A 23883-nucleotide genomic window follows, 5' to 3' on the forward strand; every position below is an offset into this window, starting at 1 on the left:
TCCATGATTATTAAAGTAAATCTTTACCAGTTCTTGCAGGTGCATCCCTTAAGAAGTCAACAAAGAATGCATCTGTTTCACAATTCAGCAAAGCTTTCAGATCTTCAAATTCCTCCTCAATGAGTTTTGCCACAGCTGTGTGAAACCAATCAACATCTTCTGAGGTTGTGAAACGATCAGCAATAACACACTTACATTCATGCTTCCACAATTTTATCAGCACCTACATGCAAAAAGGAAAAAAATAAAATAATAGAAAGGAGGCATTTCACAGAATCACAGAAGGAGAGTGGGCCAGTTTGGAAGGGACCACAGTGGGTCATCCTCCCTGCTCAAGCAGGATCATCCTAGAGCACATGGCACAGAATTGCATCCAGATGGTTCTTAAATATCTCCAGTGAAGGAGACTCCACAGCTTCTCTGGGCAACCTGTTCCAGGCCTCCATCATCCTCCCATCAAAGAAGTTCTTCCTCATGTTCAGGAGGAATTTCCTGTGAATCAGTTTCCGCCTGTTGCCCCATTCCTTGGCACCACCAAGCAGAGCCTGGCTCTGTCCTCCTGACGCTCTCCCTTCAGATATTGGCAGACATTGATGAGGTCTCCCCTCAGTCTTCTCATTTTGAGGCTGAACAGGCCCAGCTCCCTCAGCCTCTCCTCTTAAAAGAGGTGCTTCCGGCCCTTAACTGTCTCTGCCAGACACACTCCAGGAGCTCTATGTCTCTCTTTTACTGAGGAACTCATTTGGCTTCCAAAAAGAACTATAGCAACTTTAAAGCTTTGCCTTCATTTCTTAATTTAAAAATAACATTAACATTAGAAAATAAAGAGTTCTTCAGAAGAGATACGTTGAGCTTCTTATTCTGCCCAATAGCAACTTAAGATTATATTCAGTTATCTAGGGAAGAAGCTTTAATCTAGTGTTCCAAAGTAAGGTGTAAGAAGATTTTATTTCCTCAGCCCTAAAACCATATCCATACCAGTTAACATGTTTATGTATTGATAAGCCACTTTTCTAACTGGTCATTAAGAAGGAGATGGGTGAAAATATAAGCATCATGGCATGAATAATTTCATGGCAAACACAGATAGCGGTCCCAACGCTACAGCCAAAGTAGTTGGATAATAACAACAAAGAAAAATGTTTAAGTGTTTATATTATCCCTTCTCCAAATTCAATATACCTTTAAAGTCCCTCCATTTGGTCACAGGATGAAGAAGGAGAACCTGTCAGGCTGTTAATACCAGCAGCACTCGTTTTAATCCTATGCTATTACCATACAGTAGTAGAAAAAATTCCAGGTACTCCTTGAAGACCTTTGGTTCAGCCTACAGAACTCTGTACAATTGATGCATCAAGTCTCAGAATTAATATGTAAATTTATATAACGGTATTTTGACCAATTGGTTTTTACACTTCAAAAGACATTAATAGTGTGCATATATATATATATATATATAATCTAAGTGCTCCTTGCACTTTTTTGCTGCAGAAACTAAAATCCATTCTGAAGTTTAAATTTTAGATGCAGTAGAATTCAGGAGCTTATTGAACAGAGACACACATTGCAAATGAAGCAATTATTTAACAAATTTTACATGTTTTCCATAAGCATTGCTTTTCCAGCACTACATGTTTCATAGCTCTAAATGACCTTTTCTTTAAAATAATTAGAAGAGAAATTATATTTTACTGGAAGAAAGATGGATTATGGAAAAGAAGAAAAACATTACTAATACTTGTTACTACTTCTTCCTTTTAAACCATAAGCCAGAAACAAATTATTAGACAGAAATTAGGCAGTGACTGAAAGTCTCAAGACAGTAATGGAGAAGAGGAACTATTCAATTTTTTAATCAATAGTTGAGCATTTTCATAGGGTTAAAGTAAGTTCATTGCCTCTCACTTATTTTCTCACTTCTTTTAAATAAACTAGCATCTGTCTAATAGGAAAAGCAGATAGAAGCAAACGGTTGTGGCAAAAGAAGTGGGGATTGTCATCGTTTTGAAATAAAGTTTTCATTTCAGTTGGTACTATAAAAGCTGGACTAAAACACCTTTGCCTCAAAAAACCCACTAAGGTTGCATTTTTTTAAAGCAAATTCAAATGCCAAGATAGACTCTCATCCCCTTTCCTACACTAATTATATCCAGGTCACTGATGTGCTGCACTTACCTGTGGCTCATTGATCACTTCCGATGTAGTGTTCAGCATTCCCTGCCAAATCCTCGAGAGGTCTCGAAGGTTGAAGACATAATGAAACTTGGCTGGTGTGGGCAACATCTTCAGCTTGGTAATCTGCCACAGTCTGCGTGTCAATGGAACCAATTTGGCTACTGTTTTCTTCACATCGTCTGAAAATCCCCGCTCACTACAGTAGTGTCCTTCTCCAATTACACCTGTGGAAAGAAAAATTGCCAAATCAAAGACATGTTAGCGCAACAATAGGAGCAATGATTATCTGAATCTTCTGTTTCTTTTCTTTATCCAATCCCAAAAACCTTTTCAAATTTGTTAAAATGGCTTTCCAGTGTATATTCAAATTTTGATTCAGCCATTCTTAACGCCATTCTGCCACTGGCTCAATGGATATTTAGCTTTTAATTAACAGCACATTAAAATGTTCTTTTTCTCATAAAATAGTTTCCACTAGCCTTGAATAACTAATCTCCTGCTGAAATCACTATGATCCCATTTTTTGGGAAAGTCTAGTCTTTAGTCACTTATTCTCAGCAGCAGTGGCACCTGAGCAACTGTCCAGCATTGTCACTAAAACAATACCTTCATGTCATTCTTATTAAATCTGAGCATACCAACAATTTCAGAGACATGACTGGATCTGAACAATTTACAGATTGATCATGTTGCAGGTGGGAAGTGATTACTGAAGAAAAATGTGCTGGTAAACAAATCAGGGGGAAATTAGGCCTCGATTTTAACAATAATGTGTACAAATAGAATGATAAGGGAAAATCAACTACTATTTTAAAAAATGAAATGACTACAAAGCTAATTTCCCTTTACCAAAAATTTTGTCAATGGAAGAATTGGAAGGCAGAGTACAGTTGAACACCGAAAATTGTCTCTTCAGCCTCTGTGGAATATCATTGCGACCTCCCCCAGGGTGGATCATGGCAGCCAAAAACTGAATGTCCACGATGTTGGTAAATTCCCCAGGTTTTTCCAGGTTATACAGTCCTTTCTGTTCCATCAGTTGCCTAACTATCTCATTAGTGACCTGTAAAATAACCAGATTTTATATAAGACAATATTACATGTACAACTGAATGAAATACAGAACATACTTAAATGTTTGAAATACCTAACAAAGAGTATAACACTATCATAGCCCCCTATCCCTCTGCTTATTTCCTTCAGGATAAAAATGCATAGCAAGGAATAAGAACATTTAGTAAAATCTAAGGATAAAAATTGCAGGAGTACAGGGGTACCCTCATTTAGAACTAATGACAATTTACTCTAACTTGAATGCTGCATGATTTCCATTGCTGTTGGAAATACTTCTGCCTTATAGAACAAAATTTCCAGTTTTCTAATTAAGCCCAAACTAATATATCTTTGCATCTTTTTTTCAGTCAAGCCCAAACTAATGCATCATGTTGCAAATGATACAACATATTTGTATGTTTCATATGTAACAATCACAAACATGTTTTTCAAGCTGAAATAAAAGAACTACTGACATACAAAAACATGCAAGACCTTTTTCTTTAGCCATAAAGGGATACCCTACATTTCTGTTTGACAAGCTGAAAAAACTCCACAGAGAATACATCCTATACCTATGCTCCTATAGAAATTCTAACATTAATTTCCAAAGCAATGTACTTGAGAACAACTTTGTCAATATAAATAAAGATTACTTCCATTTTGTCTGAAGCAGAGAAGACACTTCTTACCTCTCAGGTTTCACAGTATTTTAATTATTGCCCACAATGTCAGTTTGCTATCACAATTTGTGTACAAAGACTTCTTATTTTTAATTATGAAATGAGTGTCGTTATAAAACATTATTAAAATTATACAGGCATGTTCTAAGGAGCACTCAAACTGCTTCTTGCTGTCAGCATATTTATTTTCAATTAATTCCTGACAAATTAATGTAGATGGGTTCTTTTAAAAGACTGTTTAAAATTAAAGTACTGCATATCAATTTTACCCTATTCTGAATGACTAAGAAGGCAATTTTACAGTGTAGCATAAAAACAAAGAAAACCTTTTGTCTTCTTTTTTCTTCTTTCACAAACTGACCTGATCTCCCCATTCATTGATTATGGGCATGTTCACATCATCAATGAAGACTGTCATCTTTTTGCCTGCAGGTGGACCATAAGTTGGGCCCATGCGCTTATCCACATAGCTTTCTATTGTACGCTGTTGAAAAGCAATTAGCAGCACAGTCACAAACAGCACTTCATTTCATACATGATTCAATCACTTAAACATGTTGATGTTCCTGTTACATAGAATTTTACTAAGTGAGGTTCAGACAAGGCATTTGCTGGAGGTAATTGCACTAGTTCAACTAGAATGTCTAAAATCTCAAGGTATACAGTACCAGGCTGGTGTCTACAGTAGAAACCATGCCTAACACTTGCAGAAATCTGAATAGGTTTCAAACTTTTATTTTATTCATTTATTAGCAAAATTGATGACTTCTAGCAATAAAGATTAAATTGAAGATGTAATTCTAGAACACCTTTCCAGCAGGTATCAAGGTACTTCATAAAAGCACACATCAATAATTAAATTCACATATATAAATACACTAGATGAGATAATTTTGCCTAATGGTAGACTTGCCTTTACTGTTCTTCTCATCATCTTTCCATTTCTCTGTTCTTCTTAAGTTCCAGTTTTTATTTACTCTATCCTTAGTGAAAGTTCATTTAACCATACATAATTATTCTTTAGTATAAACCTAAACATCTGCATTCTTACACCATGCCTAGGCTCCAATTTTGCACAAGTGGCATCAGGTAGACCAAGGTTATAATAAGCTAGAGTAATTTTAAAGCACAGATCACAACAGAATGTTTTGATCTAGATTGTTAACAGAGAATTGGCTTAGTCTTGCACATCTATTTCAGATATCCTGATGATCAGAATCTCACCTATCACCAATTAAATCTACTTTTCTTTTATAAAAATATGTTACTTTTTGTTTATAGCCCAATAAATAGAAGAAAAAATCCTAAGGAAATTAAGACCAAAATTACATGTTTGTATATTATATAAAATGTTAGTAGTTTCTACTATACTATACAGGCAGATGATAGGTGACTCATCAAGCTTATAGACAGCACTTACAGTCCAGACAGTGCTTTGGCCTGGCATACCAGACTGCATTAAAAATATTCCCCAAATATATTGCCAGGAGATGAAAGACACTTGAAATAATTCAAATTAGATAGGTAGAAATTTGGACAGGCAGTACAGTTCAGGATTTAAGCATTCTAATTATATGCATAGCAGCTGCCCTGCATGTGTTACTTTTTTAACGAGTTATTGTAATGACTGAAACTTAAATTGCAGACAGCACACTTTTAATGACAGATTGTTGTGGGTAGCACTTATTTTACCCATGGTGTTTAGTGAAATCTAACAGCTCTTCCCAGTTAGTGAGAACAGATATATTTGACACAAAAACATAAGATGAAGACAATAATAAGCATGTTATTGTAGAAGTCCAAGAACAGCTCAATAGCTACTGAAAAAGTTGAAAGGAATGATTTTTTTACAGAAGTCTTAAATCATGCATTAGAACACTTGGACTATTTGAACAGGTGCTTTTTTATTGTTCAGAACCACTTTCAGAAGAATCCTCCTGGCAAATTATCAGAATATTCTCTGAATCCAACTATCTTGTACGAGAAGATTAATCACTACTATACCTGAAAAATTAATGGGGTTGTTGCAGATGAAAAATTCAAGCTCTTAGTTATGTGCCTTTCAGGGTTATATTTTGACATAAAACCTTTGATTATAACAGTCTTTGCAGTTCCTTGCTCACCAATTAGCAGGACAGCCTAGACAAAGACAATATCGAAATAAGATGAAACACAAGAGCTGGGAGTCTTGGCAAAGGCTCAACAGTCCCATTTAGCTTTTAAACAGAAAAGAAACTAGAAAAGTTATGTAAAGTGAACTTTTCACAGGAGACATGTAGAAGTAAAATAGTTAATGTCTCATAGATTTTTGCAGGCCTGACCAGTTAAAAATATTTGCAGTTAACGGTCATGTCATCCAGCACAATCACACTAACAAGGAAAGGAGGTAATTATTTGAAAAATGGTTTAATCATCTAGAGACTCAGTATCTGTAAAATTTCAATTGCTTATGTGGCACAGTTCTAGTGAAGAATAGCCTAAAGCTACATAAATTCTATAACTGCCCCATGCTGGCAGAGTTCAATCAGCAGGGTCAGATATGAGCCTCCTGACCTATGTGCTTCTCCCTCTCCCATCAGTACATAAAAATATTGGTTCCATTCTGACTGATCTTGGCTGTAATTACAGTTATTTCCACTGCAGAATGAAGGGGCGAGGGGAAGACAAAGTCTGGAAACAGTGACTATTCAAGAGTTCAAGCATATTTGCATGAAAGTAGTTTTTGGAAACATCCTCTCATATCTAAAAAAAAAAAAAAGAAAAAAAAGTTCTTCCTTTTCAATGACATAATATTTCACTGCTAATCCAAAACTTTTGTCATGTGTTCTGTTAGCAGTACTTTGATATGAACTATAGAAAAAGTACCTTGCCCTGTTTTGCTATAGTTTCAATCAAGAAATCCATTCTCACATTGTCAACATTAGGCACAAGAATTGAGTCATACTCTGGGGTGCCACTACTGGGATATACATACTCTTCAACACGTGTATTCCAGTGCATCCATGTACCTAATAACAAAGAAATTAAGTAAATGTTTTAGAAATACTAGGCATCATCACTTCCTTTTCTTTTCCATTCAGTTCACTGATCTGTCTACGCTTCTGTCTCACATACAGAAATCCCTCTTTGTATTCAGACTAAAATTTACAGAATCATTTAATCATAGAATCCCTTAAGTTGTATCTAAGAGGCTTACTCCTCCTTCTTACATAAATTTTGACAACGACCAGGATTATATGTTCACTTGACAATTCATCACCACAAAGTCCATGCAGCTTTTGTATCAATTATATCCACATTCTGACTTTTCACTGGAAGCAGAGAAAAAGCTAAACACAACACCACCAGGAAAGTATAGCCATAAAATGAAACTTGCTAAGGGACACAAAAGAAGGCGAGCTATAAAATACTTCTGAATTAATTCTCTTTAAAAAAAGCACAATTATAAAATAACTTTTAAATTTTAACCCATATCACCCTGCTGAGTTACTAACCATCAGATGTCACATAATAATCAAACATTGTGTCTTCACTGCCCTCTGGGATACAGGGAAGATCAAGCTTTACTGTTGCATGTTTTCGAAGCCAGTATTCCATTTTGCATCTGTCCTCCAGCTCTAGCAGTGCTCCTACACTCCACATGAGAGAGAAGACGTACAGCCTTTCCAAATATTTTGGAGTTAGTTCCCCACCTTGCTCCTGAAGGATTGAGTTAGGTTTTAATTTTCAACAGCCTGAAACTCTACTTGATAATAACTAGTAACATGAGGTTAGAAATCTTCAGTCATATATAAATTTAGAGATGCCTTCAATGATCAGAATCAATATAAATGATATAAAATGATGACAAATCACCCAAAAATAAAAAAAGGAAAACTGACAATGCATGCTCCATGTGCTTAATGTAAACCAGCATTAACATCAAATTCAAATGTGAGATTGTGAAAGAGGTCACATACCAGCTATTATTTTCTAAAGAAATATAAGGCATTTCTTACTAATCTGCATCTCTTTTGACATTCCAAATCATCAAAGAATCCCTCTCTACAAAACTTTGTTACTTGAAATTATCTACAATATGTTAAGTATACATAAAAACATTCAGACTACCTACCTTAGATGGGATAAGGCCCTGCAGCATATTAATGCTCTGCATAATGACAAAGGCTTCCAACATCTCAGTCTTGCAATGCAGAGACTGAACAGTGAAGCGGTACAAGTCTGGGAACGATGAAGAATACAGCTGACATAGAATTTCTGCCTCTTGGAAGGCACATTTTTTCAAAAATCCCTGTTGCAAAGCATAAATTTAGTTCCTGATGCAAGTCTCAGTGAATTCAAGTACAGTAATTCGAAAGGCTCAGGAAGCATGGAATGTTGATTTCTTGGGGGCAGAATGGGAGAAGAGGGAGGCAGAGGGCAGAAGTTAAGTTTCCCTGCCCATTGGGCAGGGTTTAATTAACAGAAGGTCACATTTTACCCAAGTATGTCTAATTCCTACTGGATGTTAAAGATGAAGGGAACTGAAAAGAAAAAACTGCTCAACAGCACAAAAATTATTATTTCCAAATATTTTTTAATCACAACAGTTGTGAAAGGTATCCAAAAACTCTGAAAAGAAACCAAACAATACGTACTGAACACAAATTTTATTTAATCTCCACATTATTTCTAAGGGGGATAGAGAATAACCTGAAAGATCTGACAGGTGTACAAAAAAAAATTAGGCTATCAGAGGGGAGGTGTGCTGGTGTTTGTAGTGTTCTTATTGTGTATCTCGGTATCTGTAATGATGGATAAACAAAACCTAAGTAAACTACCCATTTCTTAAGATCATAGAAGAGGATTTATTCTTTGATGCCTTTCATTCAAAGTAGTAACATGACTCTTGGAGTTACCTGGAAGTTTTCTCTCATCTTCAGGGTAAAATACTTCTCCTTACTTACATCCCATTCTCTTCACTTACATTCCATAAATTTATTTCTTACATAAAACACAATCACCAGCAGAAACACTTGCAGATTCCTCCCCAAAACTCAAAACAAAATTTGGAACAAATTGAAATCAAATAAATTTGCTTTAAACGTGGATGGTTTTCTCTTGTGGAAGTAGTCAAAGCTGGAACAGGCTTCTCAGTGAGCTCCTGGACTCTCCATCTCAGAATTCAACATGACACAGACTTCACCAACCTCCTCTAGGCTGACTTGACTAATGTACTCAATATTATCTCTAGAGGTCCTTTCTAAACTCAACTATATTGTGCTTCTATTATTCTTTCTACTACTTTCATAATTGAAATTCTACTTTTACTTTGCAAAGTAAATAAACTTCGAGACTGATTACAAATAAGGATATATATGAAAACCTTTCTAGAAACAGGTAGGTGGAAAACAAAGTGGTAAAAATGAAAAGGCAGAAGGACTTAAAACAGATATCCAAAATTCACTGATTGTTCAAAAAATATTAGGGCTTAGTAAAAAAGCTGATAAAACATTTTGCTTTGGAGAAGCTTCATGAGTAATGGATCATACCTTTGATCTCTTAAGAAGCACATCACATGAGATTAGCAACATGAACAGCACATTGCATGAGAACAGCAACATGAACTTGAGAACTATTTCACTAAACTTGGAAGTTGCATGTGTCATAACAATGCATCCAAGCAGATGCATCCATTTGTTTGCAAATGGTAAGGATTGAAAACAAAAATATATACAACTTCCTGAGTTACCCATATTTGTTTGTCTTTAATCATGTTTTAAAGTTCTTCTGAAATATCAACAAATACTACATTTCATTCAGCATCTGAGAATTAGCCTGACTTGTTGGAATATGAAGTGTATTGCATTACAAAAGAGATTTAAAGGGAGGCATATTGAAAAAGCCATCAAGATATTTTATTTATGATGCAACACCAAAGAAATGCTATTGGATAAAATTATAAATAACGATAGGCTGTAATTTTATAGCAAATTTTATAATGAGGAAAGAAAGGGAAGTTGGAAAGGTTACTTTACTGTTTTGTTTATGTAATCCAAATTTTTTTTAAAAAAAATTTTATTTTCTTTAGTCTGTTTCTATCACAAAAATATATTAAAACTATAAGGTTATGGATTAAGGAAAATTAGTTTCATAGAACTCTTCAACACTGCTAAATTTAGCCTGCATATCACTTTAAAATGAGGAGGTAAATCATGAGTGACAATGCAAAATAAAATTCTTTTCTCTGCAGCTGAATCTTAAGCACAATTTTAATATCCAAGAAAGTGTTGTCTGCAAAGTGTTGCCTTGTCTAGGCAACACAAGGAGGCAGAGCTGTGAGAACCTATACAGTGTTGTAGTAGTAGTAGTCCCTATACAGTGTTGTAAGCACAGAAAGGAACAACACAAGTGGAATCTCAGGGGAGCCACTGTCCTAGACGCATAATTTACACTTAGACTTTCCTGAGTATCCATATTAGTTTTTAAAAAAATTGAAAAGTAAAACTTGGCAGTAACATACATAAGGAACTCGTGTTGACTGCATGTATTTGCACTGCTAAAACTGAAGTTTTACCAGCCAATTTCTTAGGAAACTTATTAAACACTTTTTTCATAACAAGACTACAAATATTTTGGACTTGGCAAAGGAACTCAGCAAATGAATTAGTGACAATTCCCAAGTGTTGCAGAGACCTGTGACTGAATGGAAAATTCCATGTAATTTTATATCATTCCAAATGGAAAAAGCTTCAGACACTACTAAAAAAATACAGTATCAGCACTCTGCAGCAACTCTTAGTTCTTCACAAGCAGCAAACCTCCAGGTTTGCAACAAGTCAACAGGACACGAGTGTTTCCAAGACAGGAAGGAATATCTGATGACAATCCCATTCCTTTTCCTCCTAATGGGTTAAGGCCAAATAGGATTCTGGTGCCTTTTCTAGAGGGTCTTGATGCTCCTCACCTCTTTTCAGGGCATCATACCTGACCTGCCATCTCACATCCACAGGTGGAAAAGAAACCTTGCCAGAAATCACAAGTTTACAGCCTTCCTCACCTTGGTAATTTCTGCTCACCAAAACACATCCCCTGGCTTCACTTTTCCTGGAGGAGCTTGACAGCCTCCAGTCCCAAAGAGAGGCACCAGGCACTGCCTGGCACTTAGGGCTTGGACTACAGCATACTGTCTCTTTTGAGTTCTGTCTGGGCTGAAACCTGTATTTGCTAAGGACACTGGTTCTAGGCAGGGCCACAAGCCAATTTTCCTCTGTTGCCAGACAATTCAGGGATTTAGGGACAAGGAATCTGGTTATAAACAGCAAGCTATATAAAACTTACAAGCATGAGAACCTTTACGGGTTAAAAAAAATAAGAAATCTGAGAATAATATAGAGTAATCACTACAAAAGGCTGATATCTGAAAGTTAATGTGAGGCCAGCTGTATTTTCATAGGATTAAGCTGTATTTTCATAGGACTAGTTAAGCAACACAAACTAGGTGAGGATTAGTTGCATTTTCTGCTGGTATCCTATTTGATTTAGAAAATGAAATGACTGAATGAGACTGTGAGACATTCATCTTAAGAAATATTTTTAAAAACTTGTTCATGTGATACATACTAGAATGGAGGGCAGTGAAATTTAGTCTGTTAGCTCATAGTAACTTATAAATTTTTGTCTTTTTAAGTCTGAAAAACAGGGAAACAAATACACTACCAACTCCTGGATGGTGTTCCAATTTCATAAACAGAAAATAATTCCTATCTTATAATTAAAGTCCATATAAAAATGAATTTTAAAGCCCATATAAAAGAATTTAATTTGGGATTATAGTGAAATACACCAGATATTACTTGGGTTTCAGGGGAAAGTAATTAAGTAATTATCTGTATGATCACAGAAATCAGTATCTTAGCCATGCAGGAGAAAGCTTTCATTTTTGATATTCAGGAGACAACCACGTTTATCAAAGCAAAATAATGCTAACCAAGCATTCTCAACAAGATGGCCTAGACAAGAAAAAATGCAGAGAAAAAAAAATATTTATTTTAATTTCTTTTTTAAAGTGCTAATCCTGAGTAGTGTACTTCACTGAAATTTTTTAAGTTAATATAGGGCTTAAGAGAAGAAAATGAGAAACTAACTTTTTTTTAACTGCTATTGTCTCTATCGTTTTCTTCACAGAAAAGAAAACTGGAATTAAACACTGAAAGCTTTGTTTAAGTATATTACTATGGAACATTAGGTAGATTCTTGGGAACTCGCATGTTTCATTTTTACCAAGATTCTTGCTACATGAAAAAAAAAACTGTCTGCTCAAGTCTCAGAATTTGTCATCACTATATTGTCACAAGCATTCTGTCAAGACTAGGATTTATTTTCACTGGGTTTTGGAAGATGAAAGATGACATATGGAAGAAAAAAAAAGACTTTATAAATCACTTTGATATATTTCAATATGTTATATGCTGGATTTTGACTCTAAAACACACCTGAAACATGTTCTGTTTTTCTGAATTATTCATTCCATGCCAGAGAGAGAGAGACTACTGCATAGTTCTTCAGATACTTTGCTTCTAGGAATGTTAACAGACAACCAAGCAACAGCATCAATTTAAAAATTACATGTTTTGATGCTGCATTGACTTTATTTCTGGTTCTAAATCCCAACTGCAATAAATTTTAAGAAATATCAAGAGAATTCCTATTTTCTTAAGGATTTTAAGTTTCCTGAACTTCACTCTTTTCTCCTCCTTGGTCTGAAGCTGTACTAAGGGCTACCAGGTAGTTTTAAAAACCAAGTTATCCTTCAATTGTATAAAATAACTCTAATTACAAATTTGTGTCAAAGTAAAATTACCATATTCTTAAAAGTGTAATATGTTAACTATGTTCCTTCAAAAAATTATTCATTCTTGTACAAACTACCAGAAACATTGCTATTTTAAGTACTGACCTAGAAGTTTATACTAGGTCCTAGAGGAAAAGGGATTTCATAGCAAAAGGCACAGAAAATGGTTCTACAGTAATTAGAGTGAAGTGTTGAAGAAGTAGCCAGTAAAACTTTCAATGCATATACAGACACTTAGCTGTTCTACCTCAAGGATAGGACTCCAGGTGAGAACTGATGAGCTCATGAACACCATGCCATTTCTTGAAACTGTTGCTGGGGAAGCATTATCAATATTATGAGGCTCAAAGACTATTTTGCAATTTGGCGCCATGGGTATCCGATCACCGTTTGCCAGCGTTAGAGTTCTGTTGTCATCCAGGACAGAATTAAGGTTCTCAATCCAAATAGCATCGACTGGACCATCAAGAACTATCCAGATGTGATCACCTATAATGCAACATAACAGACAAAAGCACCGATGGATGAACGGCTAGTTTCTTTCAAAGACCAGTTTCTTATTTCTGCAAACAAATTTTTAACTAATTCTGAATTCATGCACACAGCTACAATCTCAGCTTTTAATACAATTACCATTTCCATCACTCAATTTCAGTTGGGTACTTCATTTTGTCACCTATTCTTAATAATTATCCATTCTTCAGTATATAAAGTGCCATCAGCATAAGTCACGAGTTTTAATACTCCGAAAGAGTTTTATGGATCCAGTCTTCAAGACAGTAATAAATTAGGTTTATTTCAAGTTACATGAAATGACATAAAGAAGATAACAACTACAGATATATTTAAACACCATTCATTTGTTTTCAATGAGTTTTATAAATGTAGAGAAAATATATGAAAGGAACACTTGAAAAATCACTCTTTCAAATAGCATGCACACTGTCGTAAGTAAAAGAGGTCCATTAGGGGAAGATTCTCGTCATTTGTTATGTTCCTAAACTTGATCCAGCTTCCTTTTAAGTTTTTCCACTGCTTTCCATTTTCTAATAGAAAGGTATTTTAAAGCCTGCTTCTGTTTCCTAGGAGGGTCTGGGTCTGTTTTGCTTGCCTCAGTTGGGTACAGAGCAACAGATCATGGCTGGAAAGAGATACCACCTTGGCTCCTGGCTGCCCACCCCTTAGGGAGCAGGCAGCCCCACTGTGCATTTCTAGACAGCTCCTTAGCCAGAGATGTTCCTTCTGCCTTCAGAGTCAGTGTTTATCTTGTAGGCCTAGGTGGCTTGGAGCTTTGCTAGCGTTGAACCAAGGAGATATGAAACAGATTATAAACTTTTTATATGAGGGTTTTTATAGCTATAGTTCAGGCATCTCAAGCATGAGATAGTCTGGAGTCTGACTCATAAAGAGATATTACAGAACTCTTACAGAGTAAATCTGAGGAAGTCATATGAGTGTGCTAATACATATTTCATCTTGAAGGAAACGATAAAAAAAATCAATAGTTAATGCCATGTTACATTCTCAAGGGTGTTACATTTCTAGATTTGAAATAAGCCTACCAAAATTAAATTGAAAAGTATTTTCTATTTTAAAAGTATCTATATTTCTCAAGACTAAGAATTTTTATATTAAATAGTGCAACAAGTGTTAGGATTTCTTTTACTTTTTCTTCTAAGGCATAATGAAAAGATCACATACTAATTTCAGACCAAAAAAAGGAAGCAATAATCAAGCAAGAATCTAGTAGCATCAAACCCTCAAGGACACGCATTTAGTTAAAATAACAGCCTAAGAATATATGTCAGCATAATTTTAGGCAGAAATTGGCTGCCTAAATAGAATTCTCTAGTGCCATTTGAGATGGACTAGCATATGTGAAGGGCTATCTGTTATGACACAACTGGTTCCTTTTAATATGGCAGGTAGAGAACAGGTAGAAATCCTGACAGCATCAAAATTTTTTATAGGATACCACTAATGGGGCAACTGACTTTTACCTTCCATCTTCCTTCCATCTGAGGGCCTAATATACAAAAGAAAGAATATGCAGTGAAGTAGTATTTGTTTTACTACACTGTTTGAACACAAAGCATTTAGAATAGAGACTGTAAAAGGGACAGAAGTTCTTCCAGCAATTTTCTAATGCTTCCATGTAAGAAAAAAAACCCTGTTACTTTGCTTTATAAAGTTTTCCTGAAGCTTTTTCTTTTCTTAGTATTTTCCTTGTTTTATTTTGAATGGAAGCCTTTTTCATTATACCTGTATTAGGTCTGCTGAGCTGGATTTCCTTTCCCCATATCAGCCCTAAACAGTGCTGTGCTCTGCATTGGTGGCTGGAAAGGTGCTGATAACACACCAGTGTTTTGGATACTGCTGAGCAGCACTGGCACAGCATCAGCTCTGTCTCTCAATATTCCCCACATCAAGGGGTTGGGCTTGAGTAAGATCCTGGGAGGGGACACAACCAGGTCAGCTGACCCAAAATATCCAAAGAGATATTCCATGCCATATGACATCTGCTCAGATATAAAAGCTAAGGAAAGGAAGAGGGGAGGGCATCTGTTGTTTACAGTGTTTGCTTTCTGGAGCAACCTCTCTGTGTGCTGTAGCCCTGCTTCCTGGGAAGTGGCTGAACATCGCTTGCTGATGGGAAGTTGAGAATAATCCTTTTTCTTCTCTTTCCTTGTGCTTATGCAAATTTTTGCTTTTACTTTAGTAAAATGCCTTATCTCAACCTGTGAGTTGTTTTCTGTTTATTTTCTCTCCCCTGCCTAGCTGGGCAAAGGAGCTGTAGTGCAACTTGGTGGACACCTGGAGTCCAGACAAGGTCAACCCACCACAATACCTTTCTTTGCTTTTAAAGTTTTTCTCCAGAGCGCTGAAAAAATTCCATCTGTCCAATCATTTGTCGCCACATCAAGGCGTCCAAACATTTGTGGAGCAGTTATAGCTTTAGGATTCATTCTCATTTCACGATGAGGCTGTCCACAATCTATGAAGGCAGACCACCAGTTAGTTTTTACATTTCTTTTCAGAGGCAAGAGAACTTTGACAAACTCAAACTCATTACATCCAAGTATATGCTTTAACATGCATTCATAATTATAAGAACATCTGCATTTATATGAGAAACTTCTCTTGCTATACAAAATTCATTAATTGGAGACACCAGAAAAAGTAAAATGAAGTTCTGAAACTTTTGTATATTCAATTCACATTTCATAGCTTCATTGGGAACAGAAAAGCAGCAAGATGAAATTTATTCAAGGTTTAGTTTAATATTTTGAAGGCTTATCAAACAATAGTGCTTTAAAACATTTGGTTTGGATGCACATTTTTAAAACCCAATGAACAAATACCAGATGGATGATTGATTATTCTGCCCTTCTGTGCACTTGCCTACATCTTAGAACAGATAAAATATACAATATTGGCATATTCTTGTGAATTCTCTTGCACAGACAAATTCTAGCTAGCCATATCACGACAACATAACTTTCATTTTTTATCTTGTTAGCAACAGCTTAAAAATTACAATGCTGGACATCTTTAAAAAAACCCAATATTAAAGCATAACCAGGAGCCAGTAGTAAGATGTTGAAAGAAAGAGCTGAAAAAATGACTTATTTTAAAATAACTTCATTATAATCAGATTTCACTAACATGTAAGATAAAAGCCTGCCAGATCATGCATTTTAACGTTTCATGAGGTTGTGTGAGAAGATCAGCTTTGAAAAAAGTAGTGAGGTGACTATCTTGGTAGTAGTTCACATCTCAGTGCTAGAAAAAAAGATAGGAAAACTGTGCAATGCAACTTTATTCTTTCTGGGTTGTTTTTTTTTTTCCTATATGGAACAATCATTTCCATTGCAATATAGAGCTTACAGTGTTTCTTAAACACAGCACATTACTGCATGTATCAGACTTGCTGAACTATTTTTGAACTATTTTTTACAGAAATTATTCACTTCTGGAAAATCATATAAGCAACTTGTGAAACAGGGTAACACAAGCTTGCCTCAAAAGAGATGTTTTTCTCCCCAAGCTATGACGTTTCATTTTAATATGATCGAGCAGACATCCTTCAACTAATATATTTGTTTAGAAGTACAGATGACAAAAAAAAAACCTCACAGTCTTCAAGCCTCCAGCCAGGACACAAAATTAACAACATCGAAGACTTTTTTCCCCTGTCTAAACCAGGAATTTATGGTTATAAAACCAGTTATTTTATATTGCAAAGTCCCTGTCTTATGCATTATGTTCAAAAAGACATAAATACTTCTGATTAGCAAAAGGTTCCAGCATTACCTCAGCAAAACCCAGGAGATGCTTTAATCTGAGCTGCCTGCCTAGACTGTATTCCTCTTTCTAATCCATGTAGAAGAAGAACTTCTCATAAAAATATGATAATATGGACAAAAGGATATGAAGCATATGGGTTTTAATGTCAGATATTTTTAAGCTACTTGAATAATTAGTATCTCAACATACAAACTCATTCTTCCAGTAATATATTCTCACAGAGAAGCAATTGAGGCTTTCTGAAAAGAAACAATGGGGCCCAAAGTTCACAGTGTAACAGTTCAGTAACAGTTTACAATATAAGGACTAGCATTACCTGTCATTGCTTTCATTAAAGTGTGGATGCAAGTAGTTTTTCCTGCACCACTAGGTCCTAGTGTCATCAATCCATGCCTTACTCTCTGGGTTTCAAAAAGCTGGATAACTTTCAGTTTCCAAGGAGGATGACAAACAAGGCCAGATTTCTCCACCTAAGAGACAGAGACAGAAAACCAAATTACTATTATTTTAGGGCAAAAATATATTTTGATGCCTTTAGATATAGACCGACAGACAGACAGACAGATAGATAAATGGACAGATATTGATATATCATCAACAGATTATTATACTCCTTGTAAAGGCTTTGTGTATATTAAAAAAACTGTTGGAAAAAGGAGATATATTTGGTATTCAGATATGTATTCAGAAAAATAGGGTAAACCAGCCTCTATGTACATTATAATCTATTAGATATACCTATAATATATATATATACATTATATTCTTAAGTTGGCCCTACTGAAGTATTACAAACACCTAATGGGAAATTGGATAAAAGAGATGTAATTTTAAGTAAATATTTTCTCAAATTAATATTCTAATTGTCAGGACTTTAGATAAATAATAAATCCTGGGTGACATAAGGCAAGCTCATATACATGCATTTTTCAAATTGGACCCCACTAACCATGACTCAAGAAAACCACCCAATTCAGTGACCTGAAGAATAAGCTTAATAATACTGTGCCAGTGGTACAGATTTATGAAAAAGTTTAAATAGTAAAATATAATATTGCCAGCTTGATGGACTCCACAAGAATTTTCTTAGATGTCACTTCATGACAATTATATCAATTATACCAGAGCACCACAAATCATGAGAAACATCACCTGTTTGTCAATGGCTGCTTCAAGTTCAGGATAGCCTGCTTTATCAAGCTGGATATCTGGAAACAGATCTTCAATTAAACTCAGAAATAAGGGTTCGTCTTCATCAATCTAATGAAAATCAGAGAAAACAAAAATCCACAAAGACTAAAACCAGTTTAATTTATTTTATCAGCTTTAAAAAGAACAATCCCTAAGTCCTGAAGACCTAAAGAAATACTTGAGAACCTAAGGAACAATCTATATAATCCTCTAGGTGCTAAACATTAGAAGGTCACAGCAGAAAGAGATCATGTGATGCTTCCATTTGTCAAAATGAATCACAAACATGCAGACTGAATTTCTTATAGTAGATTTTAGCAATAGCATTTAGAAAATTTTATTTGGTCAATTTTATTTGGTGTAAAAAAAAAATAGTATGTATCACAGCAACAGAAGAGGGTGTTTAGCTATTTAGACAGGTGAAATGGTACTCATTACTATGAATAAAAGATTCTTTCAAAAGAGTGACTAAATACTTAAGCACAAGTTTCTTAAGAAGTTACTGCATAGACATCTACTTACTTCTAACAGTAGCAGGAAAAATAAGTAAAAAAATTGTGAACAATTCAAGGTTAAGCCCGGGTAGAAAGTCAAGCAACAGAAAGCTCACTCCCTCCTCAGTCCCACATAGGTACTAACAGAAATTTATCTCCCTCCCAGCTAAAATGTTCCACTCAGAGAATGAAACATTTCCAAGCTAGCTTCAGTGTAAAGGTCACATACAATCTTCTAGAGATCACGTAGCTCCAAAGTGCAGTTTAAATTATTTATCAGGTCCTCAGAACTTACCAGTTTAGACAGGTTCATATCTCTCAGAACACGCATGACGATGGTAGATTCAGTATCTGTGGGATTTGCTCTTTTTGCTGCTCCCAGCGTACGCAGCACAGACAATATATTCCGCAAGCCAAAATCATAATGCACCTAGAAGATATGTGAAGTTTGGGAAGATTTTCCCTAAGTTAATAGGGATGAAACAGTTCTTATTTACTATTTAGGCATGGATGAATATGTAGGAGAAGCGGTACATGCATTTCAAATGCCTCCAAACACCCACCAACTATTCTTTGGCTGTATGACAATAGGCAAATTCACTTTCCAAATCTGCTACCATCTATTAAAATCTAAGATGTGACAGAAAAAAAAATTTAATCATAAGTCATTTAATCAAGACAGAGTTCCCAAGGACTATTAAGAAATACTTCATCAGTATTATTTTGAATTCTCTGTGGCCCTTGGAAGCTGAGAAATATCTGTACAAGCACAGGCAGCACAAACCAAATGCCTCTCAACCCACTCTGTAAGATCAACAAAGGCTATAATTAATCTTATTTGCCTCAGCCATCACCATGCACTAAAGCTAAATCTTAATAATAAGTGGCAATCTGCATGAAAGCCCCATCCTTGCACCGACAACCTGCAGCAGGAGTTAATCTCCCAGGACAGCAGAGGGCTGCATTACTAAACTGCAAGTGTCTCTTTGCTTACTTAGTGAGCATGAACCTTTCCTTATTCTTCACATAAATATTTTGTGATTTCACAGATAGTTTTTCCCAAAAATAATCAGGTTGCATCATATGAGTGTAATCACCTGCTTGGACAGCTGCTCTTCACACAGCTTGTACAGTGTAAAGAATTTCCTTGCCAACACAACATTATCAATGAAACCACAACTGGCCAATTTAACACGAATTATGATCTGACGATCAGGAACCATCATAGCCACTGAACGGAAATTGATCTTCAAGTTTTCAGGAAGTTCTTGCCGTCCGGCATATCCTGGATTCTGGAGAGGAAAAACAGGTGTTGAAGTTGAATGTACCTTGCACAAACAGAAGAATCAGCAAAAAATATCCCATCTTGGTAGTAAAAATAATTCATTTGCTTCAAGTCAAATGTCAAAATTAATTGCCATGCAGACTTACCACCATATCTCTACAGAATTTTTGCCTCTTTTATACCTCTTTGAGACATGAAAAATAATTCCACCTAAGCATTTAAAATCTGAGTTTGTCTTATAGGTCTTATTTTTACTGGCTACTCCTACCTATGTCTTTATGGCAATTTTTCTGTAATTGCAGCAAAAAAGCATACTTTGGGAGCCAGAATTTGGCATGTAGAAGCAATCTGAAATTGAGATAACTTGTATTTATGCCTGCAAATAAAATGCCTGCATTTTTTAGTTGCATGTGTTTGATGCTATTGAAACAAGACCCCATAAACTGTTTTTGTAGCAATGCTCAATGTTCTCAAACTATCATTGAGTTAGTTCTAAGAACTGAATGATGTAAGAGTTAGCAAGTACCAAGTTAGACTTGATTATTGTATAGTCTTCACTGGTATATTAGAACTTACTGAACACTTACCATAGTAAGAAAGATGCCAAATTCTGGGTTCATTTCTACATTGTCTCCATCAGTAAAAACAAACCTTTTTTTACGTTTCTTCTTACATGTCAACACAATTGCTATTTGCTGTGCAGCTACTGATAGCACTGGTAAATCAATGCGATTGAATTCATCAAAGCAACCCCAGGAGCCAGACTGAGCCAGACCTTCAAAGAGAAAAGCAATTAAGCATATAACCATGATGTTTTTTAAACCTTTTTTGGTGCAATTCACAAGCCAAAAATTATGTTAATCTATCTCGGGGGGGGAGGGAAGGGAAGGGACAGAAGTGTTTATTTTTGAGGGTTGGGAAGGGAACAAAGAGAAGAATTTTAATTCCTTTTCAAGTAAGAAATACAAACTCACAAAGTCCTTAAGATTTTCTAGCATATTACGTTCTTTGATTTTTTTCTCTTTTTCTTATATCTTAAATGTTTTCCTGTCCCTCTTTACCACCTAAAGAAAAATTCCTCCAATAATTCTATGAAAATGTGACAAGTTGTCAACAGCTTACTGGACATATTAAAATGAACAGTACAGTTGCATCAAGAAGCTGGAGGTCAGTCTATTCCAGAACTGTATTTTTACTTGGATTTTGTTGGGAAAACAAAACAAAATCATAGATACAGTCCCTTGCAACAACACAATAATCAATAACTTCCATTTGGTCTCTAATTTGACATCTGTCATGACTAACAGGTATAAATTTCAGATGCTTAAAAAATGTCATCTGCACCTAAGTTCAATGAGTTCTGCCAATTGTTTTTAGCATATCTAGGATGACCCATGCATTTCCTTCTACTGATAGAAACTTCAATATTTGAATGAGACAAAACACTGAAATCAAAACTCAGCACATCCCACCAGTTCAGCAATAAATTTCATAGCATTTTCTCTTCACAGCAGCAGTTCTCCTTGTGACTTTAAGTCATTTTAAGTGACCTTATCTATCCTTTCATAAATTGTGTCATGTTTTCATAGCATTTCTATTTACTGAAGACAGTGTTCCAACTGTATTTTATACATAAAAAGATATTAATTACTTGCATTTATTAAAAGGCTGAGATCATCTGCCTGTTATGTTTCAACCTTGTTTCATGGAGATGTCCTCTTATCCTTTGAAACTTTCATGTAGTTCCTAAAATATCTCAGAATATAAAGGACTGACTTATAAAGGACTTATGAGGATCAACAAATAGAACTACTGACTCCTTAAAGGTGTATCTAAAATTTAAACCATATATAAAAGATCATTTTATAATTACTATTTAGACCCTAACAGGCTTGAGACCCAAATGACTTCCTTGGAGAGCTTGCTCCAGTGCTTGTCCACACTCTCAGTGAATACCTAGCTTGAATTTCACCCATGCAGCTTCAAGCCATTCCCCCATGAGACACCAGAGAGATCAGCACCTCCATCTCCACTCACCCTCATGAGGAAGTTATAAACAGCAAAGAGGGTACCCCTCAGTCCCTCAAAGCAAAACAAACATAGTATACTTAGCTGTTCCTGTTAAGTCATGTCCTCTAGCTCTTTCACCATCTTTTTTGCTGTCATTTGGATATATTCCAGTATTTTTATATGTTGTTGTATTGTTGACTCCAGAACTGCAGAGTACTCGAGATGAGGCCACTCCAAAGCTGAGTACAGTGGATCACTTTCTCTGCCCAGTTAGTTACACTGCGCTTTGTGCACCCCAGAAAACAATTGACTGTTTGGCCAACAGCTCACCTTTGGTCCACATCTTACCTTTGAAGATCCTCCCAAGTCCTCGGAAGTCCATCTGGTCTGAACAGTTGAAGACCACTACATATTTTCCAAGGCACCGTCCCATATCTTTCACGGTTTCAGTTTTCCCAGTTCCTGCAGGTCCCACAGGTGCTCCACCCATGTTCATGCCCAATGCTTGAGCCAAAGTGATGTAACATCTAAAAGGCAACAATCAATCAAGCTGTAGCAGAGGGATTTCTGTATAGTGCTAGAGGAACTTACGCAAGGTCTGATTTAAAGAAGAAAAGGGAAGTGCTGAAATGATATTCCACTAATTACAATTTAGATCAATAAGGACAAAACCCCTTCACTCAGTTTCTGAGGAGGGAATATTAAGGTTCATTTCATCACACATAAAGTGAAAGAACAGATAATCCTAAATTATCAGTAACCTGAAAGATCACAAGAAAGGAAGAAAGCAGATACAGAGATGCTGCTTAATCTTAGTTTTAATAGCTTGGATACGAAGTTATTTTGTCTGGAATAGCTTTGAAACACATTATACTGTGGAGTACAATAATGAAAGATATCTAACCTTTCCTTTCTTGTCCATCTTTGAAATTTGATCACACAGTGCATCCCATTTTCATAAATGAAACATCTATGCATAATGCAGTAAAACTCCAGCTAATAATTATATATCAAGACTAGCTTTAGAAATTTTTTGTATGGAATAGTTAAAAAAAAACCACAACCAACCAAACAATGGCTTGATTTTGCCAATGATAGGTTATAAAGCATTCTTTGTGCTATTTGAGTTAGACAGGTAGATCTGTCTGTTAATAGGATTGGAATTCTTTCAACATCCTTTTTGATCAAAGATCTCCAAACTACTGCAGCTGATTAAAAATTGCTTTTCCTGTCTGTTTTTTCTTAGCTCTTTTCATTAGCTTGTCTGTAAACACCTACTTTTGTCCTGTATCTCGACATATTTTATCTGTTGGATATATCAGATCCTCAGGTATGTTGGCTTCATGTACATAAGAATGAAGATCACTTACATTATGTGACCTTCAGGACACATATGGGGACCAGTGCAAGTATGTGGGAGAAAACAAGTCGGACATTATTCACATTAAAAGGCACAACAACAAAAAATTTAAGCATTCCATACGAAAGTACTGACTTTGACAAGACTGTGAAGGATAAACTCTGCAGAGATCAATGTGCATCCAACAGGAATGACAAAATTGCTCTTGTAAAAGCTGAGGTTTGGCAGCAAAGAATAAAGGAATAAAATTAGTCTTTTTCACCTGTCTGTAAGAGGTGTTATGACAAGCCTGTCAGTACAGCCCAAGAATTCATTCTGGTATGTGAAGCTCACATCAGTGATCTTAATCACCATTTTATCAGAGTCTTCATTAAAATAAAATCTACATTGTTTCAGCCACTCAAAGTCCGTAGGGCTCTTGATATGCATGCAGCACTAAGAGAGGGAAGACAAGGCTGTGGCATTCATGGTTAACATTTACTTTCACATTT

The 23883-nt window shown here is 35.6% G+C and overlaps 1 protein-coding gene across 1 annotated transcript in view; it reads right to left on the reverse strand.

The window, feature by feature from the left end:
• DNAH5 (dynein axonemal heavy chain 5) overlaps window positions 1-23883 on the reverse strand; it is a 113959-nt gene that overhangs the window by 43019 nt on the left and 47057 nt on the right. Inside the window, exons 35-51 of the mRNA XM_054285448.1 lie at window positions 23655-23827; window positions 22381-22559; window positions 20610-20797; window positions 19835-20029; window positions 19033-19167; window positions 18205-18312; window positions 17369-17522; window positions 15593-15739; window positions 12992-13233; window positions 8026-8202; window positions 7406-7610; window positions 6777-6919; window positions 5916-6050; window positions 4273-4395; window positions 3025-3238; window positions 2176-2399; window positions 28-223 (exon numbers count right to left, since the gene is read on the reverse strand). Coding sequence (XP_054141423.1) covers window positions 28-223; window positions 2176-2399; window positions 3025-3238; window positions 4273-4395; window positions 5916-6050; window positions 6777-6919; window positions 7406-7610; window positions 8026-8202; window positions 12992-13233; window positions 15593-15739; window positions 17369-17522; window positions 18205-18312; window positions 19033-19167; window positions 19835-20029; window positions 20610-20797; window positions 22381-22559; window positions 23655-23827 — 2938 coding nt within the window. The remainder of the gene's footprint in view (window positions 1-27; window positions 224-2175; window positions 2400-3024; window positions 3239-4272; window positions 4396-5915; window positions 6051-6776; window positions 6920-7405; window positions 7611-8025; window positions 8203-12991; window positions 13234-15592; window positions 15740-17368; window positions 17523-18204; window positions 18313-19032; window positions 19168-19834; window positions 20030-20609; window positions 20798-22380; window positions 22560-23654; window positions 23828-23883) is intronic.

The sequence above is a fragment of the Melozone crissalis genome, unplaced genomic scaffold (genome assembly GCF_028551555.1).
Source record: "Melozone crissalis strain CALT ecotype California unplaced genomic scaffold, PUWL_Pcris_2 ptg000042l_1, whole genome shotgun sequence".
NCBI classification, from domain to species: Eukaryota; Metazoa; Chordata; class Aves; order Passeriformes; family Passerellidae; genus Melozone; species Melozone crissalis.